Source organism: Gouania willdenowi, chromosome 7 (genome assembly GCF_900634775.1).
Source record: "Gouania willdenowi chromosome 7, fGouWil2.1, whole genome shotgun sequence".
NCBI lineage: Eukaryota > Metazoa > Chordata > Actinopteri > Blenniiformes > Gobiesocidae > Gouania > Gouania willdenowi.
In genome coordinates, this window is record NC_041050.1 from 23,870,534 (window position 1) to 23,893,710 (window position 23,177).

General features: G+C 42.8%; 1 protein-coding gene across 9 annotated transcripts in view; it reads right to left on the reverse strand.

Annotated features, from left to right (window-relative positions):
• The window catches only part of myt1b (myelin transcription factor 1b), a 62,568-nt gene that overhangs the window by 29,935 nt on the left and 9,456 nt on the right, over positions 1-23,177 (reverse strand). For 8 of the 9 annotated variants that reach the window (XM_028451881.1, XM_028451882.1, XM_028451878.1 and 5 more), the window contains exons 2-5: positions 21,174-21,280; positions 5,079-5,133; positions 3,266-3,296; positions 1,337-1,399 (exon numbers count right to left, since the gene is read on the reverse strand). In XM_028451881.1, the coding sequence (XP_028307682.1) occupies positions 1,337-1,399; positions 3,266-3,296; positions 5,079-5,133; positions 21,174-21,280 (256 nt within the window). The remainder of the gene's footprint in view (positions 1-1,336; positions 1,400-3,265; positions 3,297-5,078; positions 5,134-21,173; positions 21,281-23,177) is intronic. The other variant, XM_028451876.1, reaches the window with a different exon arrangement.

Sequence of the window (23,177 nt, forward strand, 5' to 3'; positions counted from 1 at the left end):
GAACAGATTGTGACGTCAATTTGCGTCACCAACTGTCCCTGTTGGCCTCACTCCACCTATAAAACCTGGTAGACGGGATCTGTACTTCCTCCAATCTCAGCCATCAGTAAGCATTGATTGACAGCTCCATGTAAAGCTGCATTCCGTTGCAGTTTTGTTTTTGACTCTAGTTTCTAAAAAGAGCTGATTCTGGTCTAATCAGAGGGTTCATCAAGATATGTGTGCATGTACAGACACATTGTGTGCGTACCCCTGTCTGTCTCTGCGTGTGCGCGGATGTGTGTACTTTTTGTCGCTGTGTGTGCATCTTCCTGGGTGTGATAAGATTCTCTGTGTGTTTGGGACCCTTGTTCCTAAATGAAGGCTGTGTGTGTGTGTGTGTGTGTGTGTTGTGTGTGTGTGTGTGTGTGTTTGGGGTGTGTGTGTGGTGGTTGTGTGTGTGTGTGTGTGTGCGTGTGTTTGTTCCTGGGCTCATGGCTGGAGAGTAGGGGTTGTTTGCCCGTGAGTGCTTTAGTCTCTGTATAGGTTTTGTGGGTGAGCTTCACGTCGGTATTGTGTGTTCCTGTGATTGTAGTGACACAGCTCAGCTGTGCACTCACTGCGCAGCGCTGAGAGGAGTGGATTTGTCTTATTTGGTCCAGGAGCAATGCCCCTAATCAATGCATTTCCCCCTAGTGGCAGGTCAGCAAAAACATGGGGGTTTAGTTACACTGTAAAGATGCCGATGTAACCCTTGTTTGCTTATCAAACCGGATAAAAAGTTGTGACCTAGACAATGAAGCAGAGAATAAGAGCTCTCCTAAGGGACCTTTACTTTCCCTTAAACAGTGCACAGCTGATGCTCTGATGGTTGAAGTTGGTGAGTAATCACTGACTGTTGAGGGACTCCCACTCAAAAGGACTTCTATCCTCAGGGTTTGTGGGTCTTCAGCAGTCCATGATTACTCGCTAACTTCAGCTACCAGAGCATGTTAGTGCATCTTTTAAATGGGCATAATAAGTACATTATAAAGATTTTAAGACACATCAAAATCAGAAAAAAACTTTCACCCCCGTCAGGCATTTAAAACATTTATAAAAGCAGTGGAGGTTCCCTTTCATAGGAATTATTCCAACACATTATTTCTGCTGATGAACATCTGTTTGGGGCTTCATTGGTTTGATGCAGTAACAATTTGGTTCAATACTTATGGTTGAATTTTTACGATAAGTCATAAGCATGGATCGATATATAAAAGCACAAAGCAGATGCAGCAGGGCAGATAATGTTAGGAAACAAACAGACAGAAAAGAAGGACAGAGGGTGTTTTTTGTTTTGTTTTTTAATCTGCCCTACCTTCTGTGCCGTGAGTATCTCCCACTGATATGGCCGGAGCCATTGCATCCAGGGGTGGGGCAGCTGGATGGGATGGATGGATGGAGGTTAGCGATATGCTTAGAGACACTGATGCTTCCTTCTTTTGAGTTGCTGTGCAGCAAAAGGTGCAGGCAGTGATGATATAAAGCAGTAGAAATGATGAGAAACATGCACAGAAGCACGCATGCCCCTCCCACACACTCCTCCTGCTCCTCAGCCAGCAAATGCACAAAAAGCATGAATGCAGGTGACATCATGCTGGGGAAAACATCATATTGTAAGTCGTACATCAAACCCTGGCCTATATCCTGTTACCAGAAGAGATAAGGATCAGCTGTAATTTCCCCTGCTCTGCTCTGTGCGCCGCCGCCACCTCCCTCTGTGGTTCAGGTTGCTATGACCCCCTCACAATGGCTTATTTCAATTCTCATTAACTCTTCCCAGCAATTGCCCTTTATCATTCCAATTATCCTCAATATCAATTTCACTTATTAAAGATGTGTCATTTGAATTTTAAAAAGAAACTCTCTGACCTTTTCTTACATTTATTTTGGTCTTTGCTCAATTTATTTGGAAATGCAGATCAATGCTTTAAGGCAGTGGTTCTCAACATTTTCAGCCCACGTCCCCCAAAATAAAGGTGCGACCCCCACAGTACTTAAAGGTGGTTGAACCCAGACATGAACATTCAAGAACAGTCATGTGGAGTCAGGACCATCTATAAGGGGGAATGAAGGGGAGAGCTTTTGGGGCCCATCCATAAAGTTGACAAAATGATGGTCCATTGTTCTATGAATCTGTGATAACCACATTTATTTATTTATATGAATAATATCCACTATTATCCAGGAAGTGTCATATTATTATTTGTGCCATAGTATAAAGTCATCTTAAAGATGTAAATCCTTGTTTTAATCAGAATTGAAAATGGTTAAAAGTGACCAAAAATGGTGGAAAAGGTAGTGAAATGGGATTTTAAAAACCAAACAAATTGGTTAAAAGTTGCAAATTAGAGTGGCTAAAAAGTGGTAAAAAGAATTAAGAGTGGCAATATTGGCTTAAAAGTGGCAGAAACAAGGGAGAGGGTTGGGGTAATTCAAAAAGTAGGAAAAATTAGTTTGAACTGGCAAATAATGGGCATGACAAATTGTGAATATGGTTAAATTGGTCAAAATAAGCATAAATTATGGTGAAAATAAGTTAAAAGTTACAACAATTACTTGAAAGTGAAAGAATGTGTAGAAAAGGCATTGAAATTCAACGGAGAAGTGGCAGAAATGGGAGTAATGCTGCAAACGCATTAAATATGGCAAGATAAGTGTGGCAAGAAAAAGTGATAAAAATAGGTTGAAGTATAGCAAAATTGGTGTCGTCACAGAAGTGGCAAAAATGAGAGCAATGTAGCAAAAATGCAATAAATCATAATTTTTTTCTGATTAAAAAGAGCAAAAATATGGCAACAAAAAATGATGAAAATAGATTAAAATATGGCAAGTTTGGTGTAGTTGCAGAAAACGGGTAAAAATAAGCAAAAATGGGTTCAAATTGTTCAAAAAATATTTCTTTAAGGCATCTGGCGACCCCCTCCCAGTGTCTTGTGACCCCAAATGGGGTCCTGACCCCTAGGTTAAGAACCCCTGCTTTAAGGTGGAGTACGAGTAGAAAATGGAGAATTTTTAAAACGTTTCAGACCCGAACAGCCTGATAAAACTCACACACCTTTCATTAGAGCGACTGTGGATGTTCTCTAGTGTGATCATCATCAATGGCTGCCTTTAGGAGCCAAAGGACTACAATAATAATAATAATAATAATAATAAACATTGTCTGAAGAGGACGAGGATACAAGTGTCAAGGAAAAGAGGTGCTGCTTTGTGGGGCATGTTAAAGTAGACGATGTTTCCTTACCTCAGCTCTTGTCCGACAAGCTCAACAGGAACTGATGGAAAAAAGAATGAGAAAAGAGACACAGAGAGGAAGAACAAAGGTAAACGACTGCATGTTGCTTAAGCCACAACCATAAAACAAATCCAGATCAATAAATCACAAATGCACATGAATCCCAGGAGAACTCTTCCTCACTAAGGCTCATGCACTGCTGACTGGATCGTCAAGAGGAAGAAACGGTCAAACAACCAAAAGAAGGCCTGACAAACAAATACAGACTTCAGCCATAAAACCATTATTCAACAGAATCAGGAAAATGAAATAAAAAAACAGGGAAAAATGTCTTCATTAGCTGAGAGCAGCACTCCTCACAGTAATAATAGCCTTCCAAGCATAAATTACATATTGCTTGCAAACAATAGGCCTGCATTGTTTGTGAACAGCGGCGGCCATCGATTATAGGTTCAACGAAAAAGCGATTCATAGAAATGTCCTATTTTCATTTAGGGTGAAACGGGAAAACAATACGATCCTGCAGATTTCAGCACAGGCTTCCATATCACACGCATAAATCACATGTCAGGGATGGCCTGAGTGTACAGATAGAGGGAAAACACACACACACAGTGTGTGTGTGTGTGCAGCATCTCAGTTTCTCAGTCTTTCATCATGCAGTTTGAATGAGTGGACGCCTTTTTATGCTATGAACGCTCTGTCAACTATTGCTCTGCTGTCAGGCTTCCAAACATCAAACACAAATCAACACACACACACACGCTTGCAAGCGCGCGCTCACACACACACACACACACACACACACACACACACACACACACACACACACACACACGCAGGGATCCTGCTCTACGCCTACCGTCACAGCCACTAGAACAAATGTGCAGATAAACTCGGAGGCAGGTCTCCACAAATGAAAGGTGTGCTGCGGCTCGGGCTGATGATGGAGGCAACAATGGTCCCAACCACACACAGAATCCTACCACAAACTATCTTTTTGAAGACCTGATCAGAAAGAAGAAAAAAATTTGTCCAACAAAAAAAAAATCAGCAATTAAAATAAAACTGATCTTACTGTAATGCTACACAGAGTTGTGTAGGGACTTAAAAATTTCCTGAATTCCGATTACCGCCTCGTGTTCATGTCTGTTTTGTTTACGTTTCATGACTTCCTGGAATTGTACCAGACATGATAAATAAAAAGCGTTAATGGAGTCAACTGCTGTTATTCATATATGCTTCAGATGATTTACAGGGTTATGCTGAAATCATGGAAGATCACGTAGCAAGAATGTCTGTTAGCTCCGCGACTAAGACACTGGTTACCATGAAAATGTGAGGGTTTAGCCTGTTTCATTTAGCTATTTTCATTTCATTTTTAGCCAAATACCACACAAACGTGATCACCTAGTGCAAGATTTCAAGAGTTAAATACTTTAATAATTCCAGGGGTAATTACTTTTGTTACAATGGCTTGAGACATGATGGTCAATACCCATATTAATATAAGAAATTAAACATGTGACAGGATACAATAAATACAAGGGATATTGTGTAAATGTGTGATATTGTTCTCAAACATGCAGATGAAGTATTTCTGTGTGAGATTGGTTCAGATAATGGTTCAGATTGCTTTTACTTTTTGAAAACTTGAGGCTTTGTCAAATATTGTCAGACTTTCTCTAAAAGTAAATCCTTTTTACAATTGTGCTATGTCTCATTCACTCAGAATGTGAGCACAAATGTTTGCATGCACTGATGTGTGTAGCATAGTGTGTGGTGTGTTTCCCACACGATGGACACAGTGAGCAGCACTCACCTCTCATTCCCTTCGATCTAGTGCGAGCTCGCTTCTCATCACCCTCAACGCTCATCTGTGAGAGGAATAGATAGAGAAATACATATCAATCCTTAAAGCTCTCTTTGGACAGAGAAAAACTTGTTGACGCTTCTACAAAAATTCCATGAGCAAGGATCATTTTTTTTAAACTTAAGACATGCAAATGCAAACATGCAAATACTCTGCTCACCTGCCCTAAATGTCAGTAATTTCCTGCATGTGAGTGCTGCTGTGATTGTATTCTGGGGCCAAGGCCTCAGCAAGCAATCATGGAGAATACAATCATAAAGGAAAAACACACAGGCCACTAAAAAGCTGCTGTAATTACCCTTTTAACAAAGTCTGTGTGTGTGTGTGTGTGTGTGTGCGTGTGTGTGTGTGTGCGCGCTTTTCACTCAGCTTTTAAGGCACAAAAGGGCAGATGGTTCACTACCCCCCCCCCTCGCTCTCTCTCTCTCTCTCTCTCCCTCTCTCTCTCACACACACACACACACACACGTAAAGTCACATGGAATAAAACAGAGACTTTAGTATTATATATAATGACCAATCAGAGCATTAATACAGGACAGTACAACGGGTTCTGTCTTTGTCCAGTGTCTTTTTGAGTGTTTTTATGTGTCTTTGAAGTTATTTTGTACACGTGTTGTTTTTGTAGAAATGTTGTTTGTTGAAGTAGTTGTGTGCATCTTTTATATGGTTTTTTGTGGTATACTATGAAGCTAGATTACTTCTTACCGCACTAACTTCCGGAATCAGTGTGTGCTGTCCAACAAAGCTGGCTAACATCTTACGGAGCTAAATTACCATGGTAACTTAGGCTGAACGACTAAACTGGTCGCAACCAGCCGGTTAACCAGACAGAAATCAACAAGCTTAGCTCAGCCTGTTGTGATCCAGAGTCGTAGGACAGCTTTTGTCTTACAGACAATGTTTGGTTAGGTGAAGCCCACTAACGGAGATAAAACCAGGATATAATTATCTAGCTTCGTAGCATAGGCCCCAAGTGTTTTTGGATTCTGTGTTTTTGTTGTTAATTTGTTTACTTTTGTTGACATTTTGGGCATTTTCCAGTTTTTTATGAGTCATTTTGGGCATTTTCTGTCATTTTCTAAAATTCTCTAAATTTTTTGGTACATATTTGGAGTCATTTTCAGTGTTTTTTGTGTGTGTATTTTTCTGTCATTATGTGTTGTCATTTTGTGTTACAAAAGCAAGATTACCTCTTCCAGGATTTAATCAGTGTGTGCTGGACTACGAAACTCGCTAACGTCTAACAGAGCTAAATCACCATGGTAACTTATGCTGAACGACTAACCTGGTCAGAAGCAGGTTTTGCTCTGGCTAGGATCTGAGCGAGTGATAAAGCCCCGCCTCCTGACCAACCAGTTCTCTTACAAAGAAAGCTGTCCAATAAAAGATGATGTGTGAACACGTCACTGTGTGGATCTGATCTGACAGCTGACAGGAGAGAGAATATCACATTGATGCAATCCTTTCATTTACCGATGATATAATTTAGGAAAGATATAGATTTATATCTGATGGACTGATCTATAGTCAGCTGATGAAGCCTTTGTCTTCGTATGCGCGGACGGTGAAATAAGTGTGTGTGATAAATAGGTCTAGTTAAATAGAAAAACGTGTGTGCTGTGATAAAATGAAACTGAGTGCTGTCCGTTTATCATCAAATAAATTAATATCATAAATATTCTCACACTTTTAGGCATTAACAGTGCTAGCATCTTCCTGCGTGGGTTCTTTCATTCCTGCCTTTTTTGTAATGACAGCGTTGTTTTTGATCTGAAATATGGATTTTAATTATTCATAATTTTAAACTTGAACAACACCTAACCAGATCAGGACAAAGTAATGAAGTGGATCAGATCTGCACTAACACTATTGCTCTTCGCTGTCATCATGGATTTAAATTAATTATATTTGTTTAAGATCATAAGATGTTTCTCCATTGTAAAGATGGTCGCACTGCCAGGTTCTCCATTGATTGGTCAGACGCTGCAATCTCCACCCCTTTTATGTGAACGTGCAAGTACCGAGGCTGAAAACACTTGGCTTAAACTAGCGTGTTGTGATCGACAGGGAATGTTTGGTCAGTTGAAGCCCACTATCGCTAACATTTGCCTTGTTTACAGAACAATGTGATTAGTCTGCCTCCTGCAGGATCAAAGAGCACAACAGGTGGTAGAGATGCTGTTCAGAAAAGCTGCTTTTTCAAATAAAAAACAAGCAGCTCTGCTCACTAGATCATTATTGTAAGTACTGCCAAGAACACGGATTATTAAATGAGACTGTGTACATGAGTCAATGAGGCCACGTTGAAATCTGAAGAAGAAGGAGGTGGATATGAAAAAAAATGACAAAAAAACTATGTTGGGAAATGTTTTGATTATTTAATGCAGTGGTTCTCAACCTTATCAGCCAGTGACCTTCAAAATAAAGGTGTCAGAGACCGGGGACCCCCACTGTACCTAAGGGTGGTTGAACATAGGAAAATAGGATTTTTAAAATGACAGAAATAGGTTAAAAGTTGCAAATTAGAGTGGCCAAAAACAAAAAAAAAATGGTAAAAAGGGTTCCAAGTATCAATATTGGAACAATTCATTTAAAGTGGCCAATAATGGGCAGAACAAATTTTGAATGTGGTTTAATTGGCAATAAAAATGAATGAAATATGGAAAAATTTGCAGAAAAGGCATTGTACTGTAATGTAGCAAAAATGCATTAAAAGGAGCACAAATATGGCAAGAAAAAATGATGAAAATAGGTTAAATTATGTAAAGTTTAGTATAATTGGAGAAAAAGGGTAAAAAAAAAAATAAGCAGAAATGGGCTCAAATTGTTCAGAAAATATTCTTAGTGACCCCAAATTGGGTCCTAACAACAAGGTCGAGAACCCCTGACTTAATAGATGAAATAATAAAACTAGAATGTGATAGCAAAAGCATGAAGAATAAAGTAAAGGCAACCGCATGTTGCCATAGCGACAGCACCCATCCATTAGTTTGAGCTTCAGATGGTTGAGGTTTGCTAACTTCAGCTTTTTTATCCATGGGTCAGTCTTATGCTCATACTTGTCCTCGTCCTCTGCGGTGCTTTTGTTTTTTGCTCACTTTCACACCGGGACTCTAACAGGGGCCTTCCTGTGTCACCTCCCCCCTGCTCTGTGTGCTTGGCAGTGTCTCTTTCCTGCTAATACAGCACTTATGAAAAGAAGGATGGGAGGATGAAGTACACAGTTGTTCAGGACTTTTTCTTTGCCTTCCCCTGAAGAAGGGTGCGCTTCATTAATGAGCGTTCAGTGTTGCACAGGTGCAGGCTGGCACCGAACGGCTCTTTTCCGCTGTGTCGCTCTCCTCCTCTCTCTGAACATCTCGCTCGCCACTCTGGCCTCAACTCTTTTTCTCAAGCGCTTATAACACACAATTCAGAATAGAGGGAAAGGTTTGCATCTAGAGATGTGGCGAGTTTACTTTTTGCTCTGAATGTGCTCTTTTTTGCCTTGTCGGCACATGCTGTTGAAAGTCAACACTACATAAAGAGCAATCTTTTTATGACAGCAATGCATAGCAATGAAATTAAATAAACTAGTACAGTGCCTGTCGGAAGTATGCATTCATGTGGGAGCATAAGGGGTAAAATTGCGTATTTTTGTATCTTTCTGTTGTGTTTTTGTGCATTTTCCATATAATTGTTTTTGTTGCCATTGTAGTGTGATTCAGGAATCATTTTGTGTATTTTTTGTGTAAATATTTAGTTTTGTGTATTTTGAGCCATTTTCATATTTTTGTTGTATTTTTCTGTAATGTATTGTTTTTGAAGTCATCATTATGTGTTTTTTTTTTATCATTTTGTGTATTTTTTGTATAAATATTGTTTAGTTTTTTGTTTTTTTTTACTCATTTAGTATAGGTGCAATGTAACAGCGTGTGTGATTTTCCTGGTTTAATTTTATGTGACATGTGCATGATAAATGTGTTTGTTTTTTTATACTCATTTTTATATATTTTTTTGTTTGATGTATTTTTCTGTAATGTATTTTTTTGGAGTCATTATGTGTATTTTTGTATCTTTCTGTTCTCTTTTTTATCACAGGTATACAGAAGAACTCAAATGCAACGCAGGAAGGAGTTGACAGATACTGAAATATCTAAATAAGATTGAATAAACGGGCCCCGCACAAAACCAGGAAGACAACTGAAATATTCCCCACTCGGATTTGTTATTTAATAAAGAACTCAGATTCCACACTTAATAATCAAAAACAGGAACTCTCAATTCCCCACTTTAATAATCACACTCAGGAACTCTCAATACTTTCTAGGAGTTTGAAGTCTCTCTTAACGCGTTGACCATCTAGCAAGAGACTGACAGAACAGAGGGAGTATAAGTAACCTCCTCCAACTTGACGAGGGAATGAGGAGCAGCTGTGGAGAGCAGGAAAACTGGGCAGGCAGGAAAACATGGACAGGAACAGGCAAAATCAAGGAACAGGGAGTGAATAAGGAGGTAAACCATAACTAACTAAGCAGACTCATGACAGAACCCCCCTCTCAAGGGACGGCTCCTGCCGTCCCAACAGCAACCACCACACCGGGAGGGAGGAGGGGAACCCGGTGGAGGTTCAGAACTCCTCAGAATGCCCAGACCCCCCTTCCGAACAGACAGAAGAACCACCACTCGATTCCTCCACAGAACCACTGTTGTCCAGCTGGTCATCCAAGGCCGCAGGAGGAAGGACAGAAGGCACCCCAGAAGCAGATCGGCCAGAAGCAGTGACGGCCGCCGAAGGTTGGTCCGGATGTTGTTCATGGAAAGCTCGAATGAGACGCGGGTCCAAGATAAACCTGGCAGGTACCCAACATCGCTCCTCAGGACCATACCTCTCCCAGTTGATTATGTATTGGAGTCCTCTTTCACGGCGCCTGGAACAAAGAAGGCGTCGGACCGTGTAAGCAGGTTCCCCATCAATCAGACGCGTTGGTGGTGGAGGAGGTAGGGTTGGAGCAAGAGAGCTTTCATGGACAGGTTTAACCTTCGAGACATGGAAAGTGGCATTAATGCGCATGGCCCTGGGTAACTTGAGAAGCACAGCCACAGGGTTGACCACCTTCTCAACTTCAAAAGGGCCAATAAACCTTGGAGCGAGTTTCTTGGACTCAACTCTAAGAGGAAGATCCTTTGTGGAAAGCCAAACCATCTGGCCTACTTGGTATACAGGAGCCTCAGAGTGGCGGCGATAAGCAGAAGCAGAGTAACGATGTGCTGACCGGAGCAGGGCTTTCTGTGCCAGTTTCCAGGTTCTGTAGCAGCGTTTGATGAAGGCCTGAACAGATGGACAAGACGCTTCCTTCTCTTGGGACGGAAATAAGGGTGGCTGATACCCATACGCACATTGAAAAGGTGAAAGGCCTGTGGCCGTACTTTGCAGAGTGTTATGCGAGTACTCGACCCACAGTAACTGTTGGGACCAGGAGGACGGGCTCTTGGAAGCCATACAATGCAAAATGGTTTCCATCTGTTGGTTAATTCTTTCGGTTTGGCAATTTGATTGAGGATGGTAACCTGAAGACAAGCTGACAGTGGCCCCTAGAAGCGAACAGAACTCCCGCCAGAAAATGGAGGTGAATTGTGGACCCCGATCTGAGACAATATCAGTAGGTAGTCCGTGCAGGCGAAAAACATTTAGCAACATAATTTGGCGGTCTCCTTCGCCGACGGAAGTTTAGGAAGAGGAATGAAATGAGCCATCTTACTAAAACGATCTACGACTGTCAGGATGGTGGTGTGTCCGTCAGAAGCAGGTAAGCCGGTAACAAAGTCAAGGGATATATGGGACCAAGGTCGATGAGGAACAGGTAGGGAATGAAGATGTCCAGCAGGTGCTTGGTGTGTGGGTTTTGACTGATTACATACAGGACAGGATTTGACAAAATCCCTGATGTCTTCATCCAGGGAACCCCACCAAAACCGTTGCCGCAGGAACTCCTTATTCCGCTGGATACCAGGGTGACATGTGAGTTTAGAACTGTGGGCCCATTGCAGAACATCCGACCGGAGCTGCTGAGGAACAAAGAGAAGATTGTCAGGGCAAGTGCTGGGTCCCGGACTGTCCTCCAGAGCAGCTTTGACCCGTTCCTCCACGTCCCATGTGAGGCTGGCAACCATGTGGGAGCTGGACAGGATTGTCTCGGGTTCTTGTTCCTCTTCTTCACTCTCCAACATTCTATCGTTGAATTCCATCAGTTCTTCCCCAGAGAAGTCATTCTGTCTGGAGTTCTCCATTTCGTTCACTTTCGCTGCTTCAAAGTCGACGGCCAACTTCCTCTGTTTCCTTTTGGAGGCGGAGCCAGGGGTGTGGCCTGCCGCTGCTGCGTTGTTGTTGTGCCGAGGCGGAGTGTGCGTCGCCACCTCCTTCGTCCTGGAAACCACCTCGGAACCGGTGAGAGAGTGACTGGGTTTGCTGGCCTGTGATTGGCAGAGAGCCGACGGCGGCTGCGTCGCACATTTCAACGACTCGTTCTTTGCCACCGTTTGAGCCGCGTTGTAAAACTCACAAGGTTTTTGATTCTTTTTGTTGGCGGACGCTCGTCTCTTCGTCACCTGTAAGGGGATGAACTGGTTGTGTGAACCAATGGGCACGCCTGGTGCTGGTATCGGTTGTTTCAGGCAGATCTGATGGCAATACGGACTCCAACTAATAAAGGAACCGGTAGACCAATTGATATGCGGGTTATGTCGGAGAAGCCAAGGGAACCCCAGAATAACAGGATGTTGTGGTGTCTTCAGAATGTGAAACTGGACAGTCTCATGGTGCCTGCCAGCCAGTATCAGATGAACAGGAACTGTGCGATGTGTGATAGTACCCAGGAGTCTGCCGTCCAGAGCATTAGGAGGAACAGATGCTGGAAGAGGAACACTTTCGATCTCTAATTGTTGGGCCAGGTGTTCATCCAAAAGGCAAATATCAGAGCCTGAATCTATCAAAGTAGCCAGGGTGTGAGTACCACATTTGAGCACCAGGTGAGCCTGGAAGTGGGGTCGTTTGATAGGGGATGGTGTGGAGGAAAGACTCATCAGTACTCCCCTTTCTACTGATGAGCGTGCCCCTTTTACCGGACATCTGAAAACGTAATGGCCGGGCTTTCCACAGTAAAGGCAGAGATTTCTCTGGCGACGATGTTCTCGCTCCTCTGGCAAAAGACTGGTTCGGCCCACCTGCATAGGCTCGGGACCACCATCGTGAGGAGCCGGAAAGTGGTTTACATCTACTGGAGGACGTGGTCGTGGAACAGGAAGTCGCTCAGGAATTCTGTGCCTCTTTTCTTGCCGTTGGGCTTGGATACGACAATCCAATCTGGTGGCAAGCTCAATCAATTTATCAAGAGATGAGGGAAGGTCATGTGAAACCAGCTCATCTTTGAGGAGGAGGTAAGCATCCGTTTGGGCAGCGGCATTCCACTGGCTCTGAAGGGCTCGGGTCCGGAATTCAAAAGAATAATCAGAAACAGTGCGGGTCCCTTGTCGCATCCCTAGTAGACCTCCCCCTGCGTCTGGACCTAAAGAGGTTTCACCGGAAACTTTACGGAGTTCATCCGCAAAGGCCTGGAAGGAAGAACAAGCAGGTGTCTGTCGCTCCCACTCAGCCGTTCCCCACAACCGAGCCCTTTCAGTCAGATGATTAATGGCAAAATCCACCTTGGCTCTCTCAGTGGAAAATGTATGTGGTTGTAGGGCAAAGAGTATGGAGCAGTTTGTCAGCAAAGGATTACATCCTTCAGGGTCACCACCATAGCGCTCTGGGGTACCCACTCGAGGTTCAGAGACTGGTAATGGAGGAGCAAGATCAGCGGGGGGCGGAGCTGGTGCAGGATTGGGATCACCAGCAGTGACTAACTGAGTGACAGTAACTGCCAGCTGTTGGATCTGAGCAGACAGAGTACCAATGGTTTGATCATTAGCTGCAGCTGCCTGACGAACATCAGAAGTAGCAGATTGTAACTGAGCCTGATGTTGCTCCATACACTTCTCTAGTCTGTCTAGCCGCTCCATTGGGCTTTCCTTCTGTGATGCTGAGTTCATATCTGGCTAGATGGTACTATCACAGGTATACAGAAGAACTCAAATGCAACGCAGGAAGGAGTTGACAGATACTGAAATATCTAAATAACATTGAATAAACGGGCCCCGCACAAAAACAGGAAGACAACTGAAATATTCCCCACTCGGATTTGTTATTTAATAAAGAACTCAGATTCCACACATAATCAAACTCAGGAACTCTCAATACTTTCTAGGAGTTTGAAGTCTCTCTTAACGGGTTGACCATCTAGCAAGAGACTGACAGAACAGAGGGAGTATAAGTAACCTCCTCCAACTTGACGAGGGAATGAGGAGCAGCTGTGGAGAGCAGGAAAACTGGGCAGGCAGGAAAACATGGACAGGAACAGGAAAAATCAAGGAACAGGGAGTGAATAAGGAGGTAAACCATAACTAACTAAGCAGACTCATGACATTTTTGTGCATTTTTTGTATAATTATTGCTTTTTGTTGCCATTGTGGTGTGATTCTGGAATCATTTTGTGTATTTTTGTATAAATATTTACATTTATGTATTTTGAGTCATTTTCATATGTTTGTTGTTGTTTGGTGTATTTTTCTGTAATGTATGTTTTTTGGAGTAATTGTGTGTGTTTTTGGAGCCTTTTTGTATATTTTTATGGATTTCTGTTGTCATTTTGTGTACTTTTTGTATAAATATCATTTAGTTTTTGTTTCATTTTACTCATTTAGTATATTTTTATTATAAATACTGTGGTGTGCGTGTGTGTGTGTGTGTGTGTGTGTGTGTGTGTGTGTGTGTGTGTGTGTGTGTGTGTGTGTGTGTGTGTGTGTGTGTGTGTGTGTGTGTGTGTGTCAACATCCATCTACTCCGTGCACGCACATCAGCCGTGAGTGTGTGTGTGTGTGTGTGTGTGTGTGTGTGTGTGTGATGGATCGCTTCTAAATTCATGCACACCAGTCTGAAGGTGCTTTCACACCGAACGCGACTGAAGTGAATGAAGCAATGTACATGACGTGATCTCAAGTTATCTCCCCTAAAGCGACGTGACTTGTGTTGAGCGCGACCTCGTTGCTCAAAGTTGAAAAATCTGAACTTTTTAAGCGACTTAAAGCAATAAATCCCCCGTCCTTCAGTGTCTGTAGAGCGGAGGCTGCACCCCCTTCCTGCTTCTTCCCGCTACAGTGTAGATTCAATTTATTGTGGCAAAATTAAAGCAGTTAACTTCTTGAAAACCACAGTAACTACTGATCATAACAAATTCTGAGTGAACTCATCCTTTAATATCTCTGTAAGTTCATCATTTAAACCATAAAAACGGAGCAAGAAGGAAAAGAAGTGATCAACCCTCTCTCTCTTTCTCTCTTCCCTGTCACCAGCTCAACATACACATACACCCACACACACACACACACACACACACACACACACACGCACACACACACACACACACACATTGTTCCCTGGTGATCACGTCACTCGAGCGATGAAGTGATGGAGTGACCAAAAAGCGCTGCGGTCACGCACCTTAAGGCACTGGCCTGGCTAACTTTCACTAAACTTACCTAATTTCAGTAGTTAGGTGTAGTGGCAGGTGTGGCGTGAGTGAAGCTATAGCAATCAGGTGCCCTTCACTATGTAGCACCGTCAGCGTGACATTTAAACACTTAGAAAAAATTGCGCAGGTGTATACACGCGTGCAAGTCAATAACTGTCTGTGTTTTGTATCCTGTCCAATCACAGCAATGATCTGACTCAGAGTGTAACACTACAGTCACTACCACTCTATGGACGGGTGTCATGACACAGACTGTAACTGGACTAAATGGTGGTCCGTTATACACTCACACACACACTTACATACCTGCATGTGTGTATACGCCTGCACGCGTAAACACCTAATAAGTGTTTACATGTCACTTGGCGGTGCTACATAGTGAAGCGCGCCTGATCACTATAGCTTCACTCATGCCACACCTGCGCCTACGTGTGACTGATCAATTTATGTGTGTTAGGTGCACATCCAGGTGTGGCTTAGGAGTGCATACACTTTAATGTGTATGCACATTAAAGCACACATGAAGACGTGACTTGTGCATTGTGCCCATGTACCCATTCTAAGTCTATGGAAAATGTAGATCAGATGTGCAAACGTGCAAGCGCAGGGTACGCGTTCGATGGACTGGTGCGCATCAATTTAGAAGCAATCCACCCCCCCATTGTGTTTGTGTGTGTGCGTGTGCGTGTGGGTGTGTGTGTGTAGGAGTAAAGTGCACGTTCCCCCATCATGAAAAGATTACATGCTATACCTCCCCCCTCTCGCTGCCTCCTCTTTACATTGATAGTCATTGGATGAATCAAAGGCTTGACTGAAAAGGGCTCCTGTTTCTTTCATGTTTGTGTAACCATAGTAACTCACATTTAAATAGGTAAGCACATCTGAGTTCTCCTCTCTCTTTTTTTTTCTCCCCATCCCTTTTCTCATTTCCAGCTCATTAAATTTGTATGAACACAAAGTCACAGCAAATGAATTCAGATGCAGCAGGAAGGCATTCGTTCGCTTTACCCACAATTCTTTTTTAAAACTTGTCCTTTACCTTCCTGCCTTTCACTTCTTCTCTAACGATGTATGTAGGTGAGCGGAGCACAGAGAACCAGAGGGAAGGAGGTGCTCTACGTGCATATGTCTGGAGGTAAAACCCAGAGAGAAAGCAAAGAATAATAAGAAGAAGAAGAAGAAGAAGAAGAAAGAATAAGAAAGACGACTAGAAGAAGAAGCGAAGAAGAAGAAGAGAAGAAGAGAGAAGAAGAAGAAGAAGAAGAAAGAAGGACATTACCTCATCCCTACATGCTGTTTTTGTGCATTATCAATTATGTCCTTCTTTGTGTGTAGCGCGGGTGCAGGAGGATCTCGGCTCTTGCTCTGCATCCTGACATCTCGATGTAAATGGCTGGCTGGGGGCGACGACTTCACAGAGAAGGTCACCCTCCGTCCCTCGGTACACATAAATGGCTCTTTTATTCATTTTCAGGTTTACAAGAGCAGCTGGAGAGTAAGGGGCAGCGGGGGGAGGGACGGTGGTATAGCAGGGGCAGCATATGACCGACAACCTCCAAATTACCTGAGGAAAGCAGCTGCCAATTAGAAGGAACGCTGTGCAGAAAGCACAGAAAAGATCCAATGTACACACGGTGTAACAGGCCCTGAACGTGCATGTGTGTGTGTGCGTGCGTGTGCGTGCGTGCATGCGTGTGTGTGTGCGTGTGTGTGTGTGTGTGTGTGTGTGTGTGTGTGTGTGTGTGTGTGTGTGTGTGTGTGTGTGTGCATGCCTTGCATTTACACTGACACTTATCACTGCATGTCTTTTGGTTCTCAGACTGTTTTCCGAGTAGGAAACGCATGGTTTGTTACATCGCATCACTCCAGAGACGCACAACTTTTATCACAGCAGGGCCACAAACGTGATTGTATCTGATCTGAGGGCCACATAATTAACATTCATGTCAGCATTTAGAATAATGATCAATCAGAGAATTAAAACAGGAAACAACAAAGAGTTTGTGTGTGTTTGTGAGTCATTTTATGTATTTTTTGTCATTTTGTGTATTTAGACGTCATTTTGTGTATTTCTGTTGTCGTTTTGTTTTTAGTTTTTTTTTGTCTTGTAATCGTCTCGTGTGTATTTTGGACATTTTGTGTATATTTATTGACATTACGTAGTGTTGTTTTTTTGTCACGAGTAATTTTGCACATTTTTTGTTATCATTTGTGTATTTTGAGTCATTTTTGAGTATTTCTGACATTTTGTATTTTTTTTTATCTTGTAATCGCATCATGTATTTTGTGAATAATTTTGTGTTTTGTTTGGAATTTCGTTTTGTTGTTTTTAATACTTTTGTTCTTGTTTTTTTTGTTTTATATGTGATTTTGTGTATTTTTGTTGTTGTTTTGTGTATTTTTGGAGCCTCTACTACAAAGCTGGATAAGCATATCCGGGATACCTCTCCGTTAGCAGACTTCAACTAACCAAACATTCTCTGTCAGAGAGCCCCTGTCCTAAGAAGCGGGATATAAACTCGTTCACTTAAAGCTGATATCCGGAGGATGAAAAGAGAAAGAGAAAATTTAAAAGTGATTGTCTCAATGTCCCTCCCTAAACCGTTCCACTTCCACCCCCTGCCTCTGCCAATCTACCAGACGGCACACCTTACATAGTATTGTTTTTCACTAATAAAACACTTATGGTAGTTTCATTAAAACATGTTTATTGTATAGGGGTATAGAACGAAGGTGGGACTTATATATATTGACGTATATGAATGTGTTTGCAGTGTGATGGCTGCTACATCTTTACAGCAGAGTGTTTGGATGCAGAGTCGGAGTCAACAGTGGTGGTATAGCAATGTCAGTGGCTTCAATGATGCGGAGCTCATTAAAATCGGAATTGTGCCTATGACCGAATCACACCAGTCCTGATATTTCATCACAACAGCACTCCCTCTCATGAGATATTGCTTTATTAATCTATTGGTAAATAAATGGCCAGTGATCTGATCAACCATTTTCACTTTACACAGAAGTGTTTCTATTCAGGTAATCCTCCTCAAATTATCACATATACACTGTGATGAGAGCGGATTGTTTTACTGTAGTAGGTAACTGCTGATGTTGTCAGCGTCACTATAGGTTATGTATGAATGAATGACTTAATCCATCCGCGATACGGAGACCTGACACAGGCTTCATCAACTGATTGTAGATCAGTCCATGAGATGTAAATCTATACCTTTACTGAAGGATGTCATTGGTAAATGAAAGGATTGTATTTACCCATTAATATTCTTTCTTTCGTAAGCGCAGCTGTAAGATCTGCTCCAACCAGGAACTTCTAAGAATGGGCGGGTCATTTTCTAAGAGAACTGATTGGTCAGGAGGCAGGACTTTTGTACTCGCTCAGATCTTATCCACTTCATAACCTGGTCTCAACCAAGTTAGGTGTTCAGCCCAAGTTACCATGGTGATTTGGCCTGGTAAGACGTGAGCCAGCGTTGTATTACAGGACACACCGAATAAATCCTGTAAGTTAGCGCGATAAGAGGAAATCCGCTTCATAGAACAATCCCCTTGGTGTTTTTGGAATTGTCTTGTTTGTTTTTGTAAATGGTAAATGGTATATAGCGCTTTATCACCACACTGAAGCAGTCTCAAAGCGCTTTACATATCAGCTCATTCACCCAATCACTCTCACATTCACACACCAGCGGGACAGGACTGCCATGCAAGGCGCTAGTCGACCACTGGGAGCAACTTAGGGTTCAGTGTCTTGCCCAAGGACACTTCGACACATAGTCAGCCACTGGGATCGAACCCCCAACCTCTCGATCAGAAGACGACCCACTACCACCTGAGCCACGGTCGCCCGTGGCTCAGGTGGTGGCCCGTTGTCATTATTTTGATGTTTGTGTGTTATGAGCATGTGAGTATTTTTTGTGTTTTTGGTGTAATTTTTCATGTATTTCTGTTTTCATTTTGTATATTTTTTTGTATTTTTTGTAAACGTGTTTTTGAAGTAATTTTGTGTATTTGTCCAGTCATTTTGTATTTTTTGTTATCCTTTTGTGTATTTTTATTGTATTATTATTATTATTATTATTCTTATTATTATTATTCTTATTATTATTATTATTATTATTTTATTTAATAATAAAAAACTTTGGGGGCTAGACAAAATCAGACCGTGGGCCCAATGCAGTCCCCGGGGCGTTGGTTTCCTTTTGAGTGACAAATGTTTATTTCTTTGTCACCATATGTTTTATTGTCAGCGTGTGATTACCATCATTTCTATATCTGCTGCCACAGAACTATGTATCAAACGCCTTTCCAAACAGATGAGTCTTGGTTTTTCTTTGAAACGGGGCAGGTCTTTGATGGCACATAACTCAAGTTCCAGAGTTTTGGACCTGCCACAGCAAAAGCACGATCACCCCACTGTTGTAACGTGACCTGGCACCTCGAGTAGGTGGTGTTGGGCAGAACGTAGGGCTCTGTTTGGCTGGTGAGGAGTCAAAGTCTCACATAAATACGTAGGTGTGTGGCAATGGATGGAACTAAAAAGAAAAAGCAAAAGTTTGTACTGGATTCTGAAAAGGACCGAGAGCCAGTGCAGGGAGTAAAGGACAGGTGTGATATGGTCATGTTTGCGTGAGTTGGGGACGAGCCGGGCAGCAGCATTTTGCACAAGCTGTAATCTGTGAATGGAGGTCTGATTGAATTCAAAATACAGTGCATTGCAGTAATCCAATCGTGAGCTGATGAATGAATGAATAGTTTTTTCTGAGGAAAGGCGTCACTTTTGCGAGAAGGCAAAGCTGGAAAAAGCTTGAATTAAAGGTCCCATGTCATGCTATTTTTCACCTATCTTCATTTGTTCTAAGAACCCCAGAAACATAGTATTTGAGGTTTATTTTCCCAAACGCGCCTGTTTTCCAGAGTTTTAGCCTCTGAAAAGTCACTTTCAGAGCAATTCTACGCAAACAGGCTGATTTGCGGCCTACTTATGCATATTCATGAGTGGGCGTGTCTATAGACGGGACACTGAGTTCCCGCCTCCTCCCATCCGCTCCGTAGCCGAGCTCATGCTGCTTTATAAATACGAGGCAGAGCGTGGGGGCGGGGCGTTCGCCGGTACATACATAGACTGTAGAAAATGCAAACATAGCACTGTGCGAAGAACCTTCGTGAGCATGTCTGTTTACATGTCAATCACGGCAGAGAGCTTCCTGGAGGCGCGGCTTCTCCAGCTCAGCGTCAAATTCGTCATCAAAGTGGGAACGCATCATCAAATTGGAGCGAGGTGTTTGTGCTCACCCTGCAGTAAGAAAGGAGCAAATCACCCTCTAACTAACAATTGAGGGAATCAATGAAAAAACATTTCGGGAATGTGTATGAAGCCCAAATAGCACTTTTATGATGTTTAAAGCACAGAAAAGTTGATTTAGTTGAACATGAGCCCTTTAACTACAGAGTTAATTTGCTTGTGAAAGCTCAGGTTTGTGTCCAAATTTACACCAAGGTTTCTGATGACAGTGTGGGGGACAAGAGACTGGAAACCAGGAACAGTACTGAGTGGGTTTTGAGCGCCGAAAAGATTGAGTTCAGATTTGCCCTCATTTAAACATAAGTTCTGTGAGAGCCAGAGTTTAATGTCATCCAGACACCTGTGGATAGACTGAGGTGTGTCTAGGGAGTTTGACGTAACTGGGAGGGAGATTTGTAGATTATCTGCATACATGTGAAAGGACACGTTATGGCTAGCGATGACTGAACCCAGGGGCAGTTTGTAAAGTGAAAATAAAACAGGACCTATGGTGCCATGTTTTAAAGAGCAACACAAGAGAAACAAACCGAAAAGAGTTGAGGAAAGCTTCTAAAAGTGCTCTGATCTCTGTCAGGGGGAAGGTTTGGAGTCTGTGAGAGAAATGAGGAGGGCAGAAATAAAAGAGAGGCTGTAGTGGAGGGAGAGAAGAAGTATTTGCTGATAAGTAGAGATATCATAGACACAAACATCTGAGCAGCTCAAGGACATCTTTTAGATTATTTTTTTTATTATTGTGTTCCAATGTGAGGAAAGTGATGTGAAGTGAGCGCAGCAGCAGCAGGAAAACGCTGATCTGTGCCGTGCTGAGTCCAACTAAACTGAGCTGAGCTGAGCCAGGCAAAGGCAAAGTGGAGAGATTTGATGTGCTGTTTGATTCATGTTTTTCACTCCGCCCCACCCCCCACCCAACACACACACAAATGATGCCTGCCCCCACCCCACCCCCCTCCGTCCTTCTGCCTCCGCCCTTTCTGACTTTCCCCCGCTGAGTTAGGGATTGGGGAAATGCCCAGGAAGCACAATCAGGATAAAAAGGGGGAGCGCGCCTTCAGGGGTGGGAGGCTGTGCTGAGTAAAGTAGGGAAGGGGGGAGGGCGTGTGAGGGCTTGTCACTCACCATGATTGGTCGACGGCTCTGCAGTCTCTGGGAGGCCTGACAGCGGCTGCTGGTCCTCTCGCCTCGTGTCCACCGCTGGTTCACCAGCTCACCACGGAACTCATTTTCTGCAAAAGCCAAACAGACACAATAAGCATCGAGGTGATGGAGGGGAGAGGGAAGAAACACGGGGGGGGGGGGGGGGGGGGGGGGAAGGGAGAGAAGACAGAGATGGTCACATGAAGGTCTCAGGAGTCACAAGTGATGGCTGATGGGTCGGACAGAGAGAGAGAGAGAGAGAGAGAGAGAAAAGGACAAGCAGCAGCAGCAGCGAATAGTGCTTTATTAAGCAAAATAAGGCCATGAGTAGCCATATATCACAGTTTAGCTCTGTGCACACACAAAGAGAGGGGGGAGAGCTGAGTGCCCCAGCTGGGCTCTCTGTCACTTTGCTATTAGAATCAATCAAATGTGCACATTTTTATCACGCTTTACAGGGTGCACGAGTGAACAAGGTGTGGTCAGTAAATAATGACTTATGCATAAATCAAACCTCCCCCCTTTTCATCAACGTAACAGCTCTGAACTTCATCTCTCTGATGACGGCCTGTACGGAGGAATAATACAAAGAAACAAAAACCTTTCACAAATCTGTCTATCTATCTATCTATCTATCTATCTATCTATCTATCTATCTATCTATCTATCTATCTATCAATCTATGTATCTAACCATCCATCCATCTATCCATCCATCTATCCAGCCAAACATCCATTTACTGTATCTATCATCCATTCATCTATTAAAGGTGGTAAAATATATATATATATAGATTCCTGATATATCGCAATTTTTTTGGGTGAGCCATTAAAAATCAATACAGTAACGTGATAAAATCAAATCGGGACAACAGCATATTGTCCCAGCCCTACTATCTATCCATCCATCAATCCGTTCATCCATCCAAACATCCATCCATCTCTTTATCAAACAATGAATGATCTCAAAGTTTGGGAAACTAACACTTGATAAACAAATGAAATCTGGAGCCTTAACAGGACTAATAGTAATTGTTTTGTTTTGTTTTTAGTTCTTCCTACTTTCTAAGTGGAACCCATTATTCTTCTTGGTGTCCTCCATGTTTAAATCATCAAATCTCATGAAAGCTCGAGCCAGCACTTTCCACAAAACGCTTGTTTATCAACTTTCGGCACCCCCCTAGAGTAAAAGTGATGACAGCAGCAATTCTGTTGGTCTGCATCTCTATCTCCGTCTCTGTCACATGGTTCTCCTCTTTTTTTTTCCTCTTCTTTTTTACCACCCCGTTTCCCTTTTTACTTGGAAGTGAAGGGAATTAGGAGCCTTTTTTTTAAATGCCAAGTGTGTGATGGTGTGGTGGTAGGACGGGTAGCCTTAGGGGTCATGTGTCAGCGTTTGCCACTCATACAGCTGCAGTCACAGAAAAGAAGACCGAGGTCACAATGTAAACCTGCATGTGAAGCATAGTCTGTAGTAATTTTACAAAGCTGTGGCTCGATCAACCTGACACTGATCCAACATTAATGCCAAAAAATTTGAAAAATCAACTCTGATACATTCAGTAGAGATCAGAGATAAAGACCCAAAGCTTGGTTTGCAAGGAAATTAACACACACACACGAGCACAAAGGAAAATTCAGGATCCAGTAATACCATTACAGCCCAGCAGGTGACTGTACCGGGACAATGAAGCAAAGAGGCGTAAAGCTATAGGTGCCAATATAGTGGGTTCCTCGGTATCCGAGCACCTACAGACATAGCTGAGCACTTATGATGCACCAAAATTCTGGCTGAAATTTGCCCAAAAGCGCATTGTCAGTTTTCGCCTGAAACACTTCCTCACCAAAAAAAGGCGACCAAAACAGGATGTTGCAATTGTCTGGAAACAGGCAAACTTGTCAATGGCACCTGCAGCGCCACGGGTGGGCACGGCCTACCCATTTTAATCAAGGCCCACCCAGGTACTGTTCATCCAATGACAAGGCC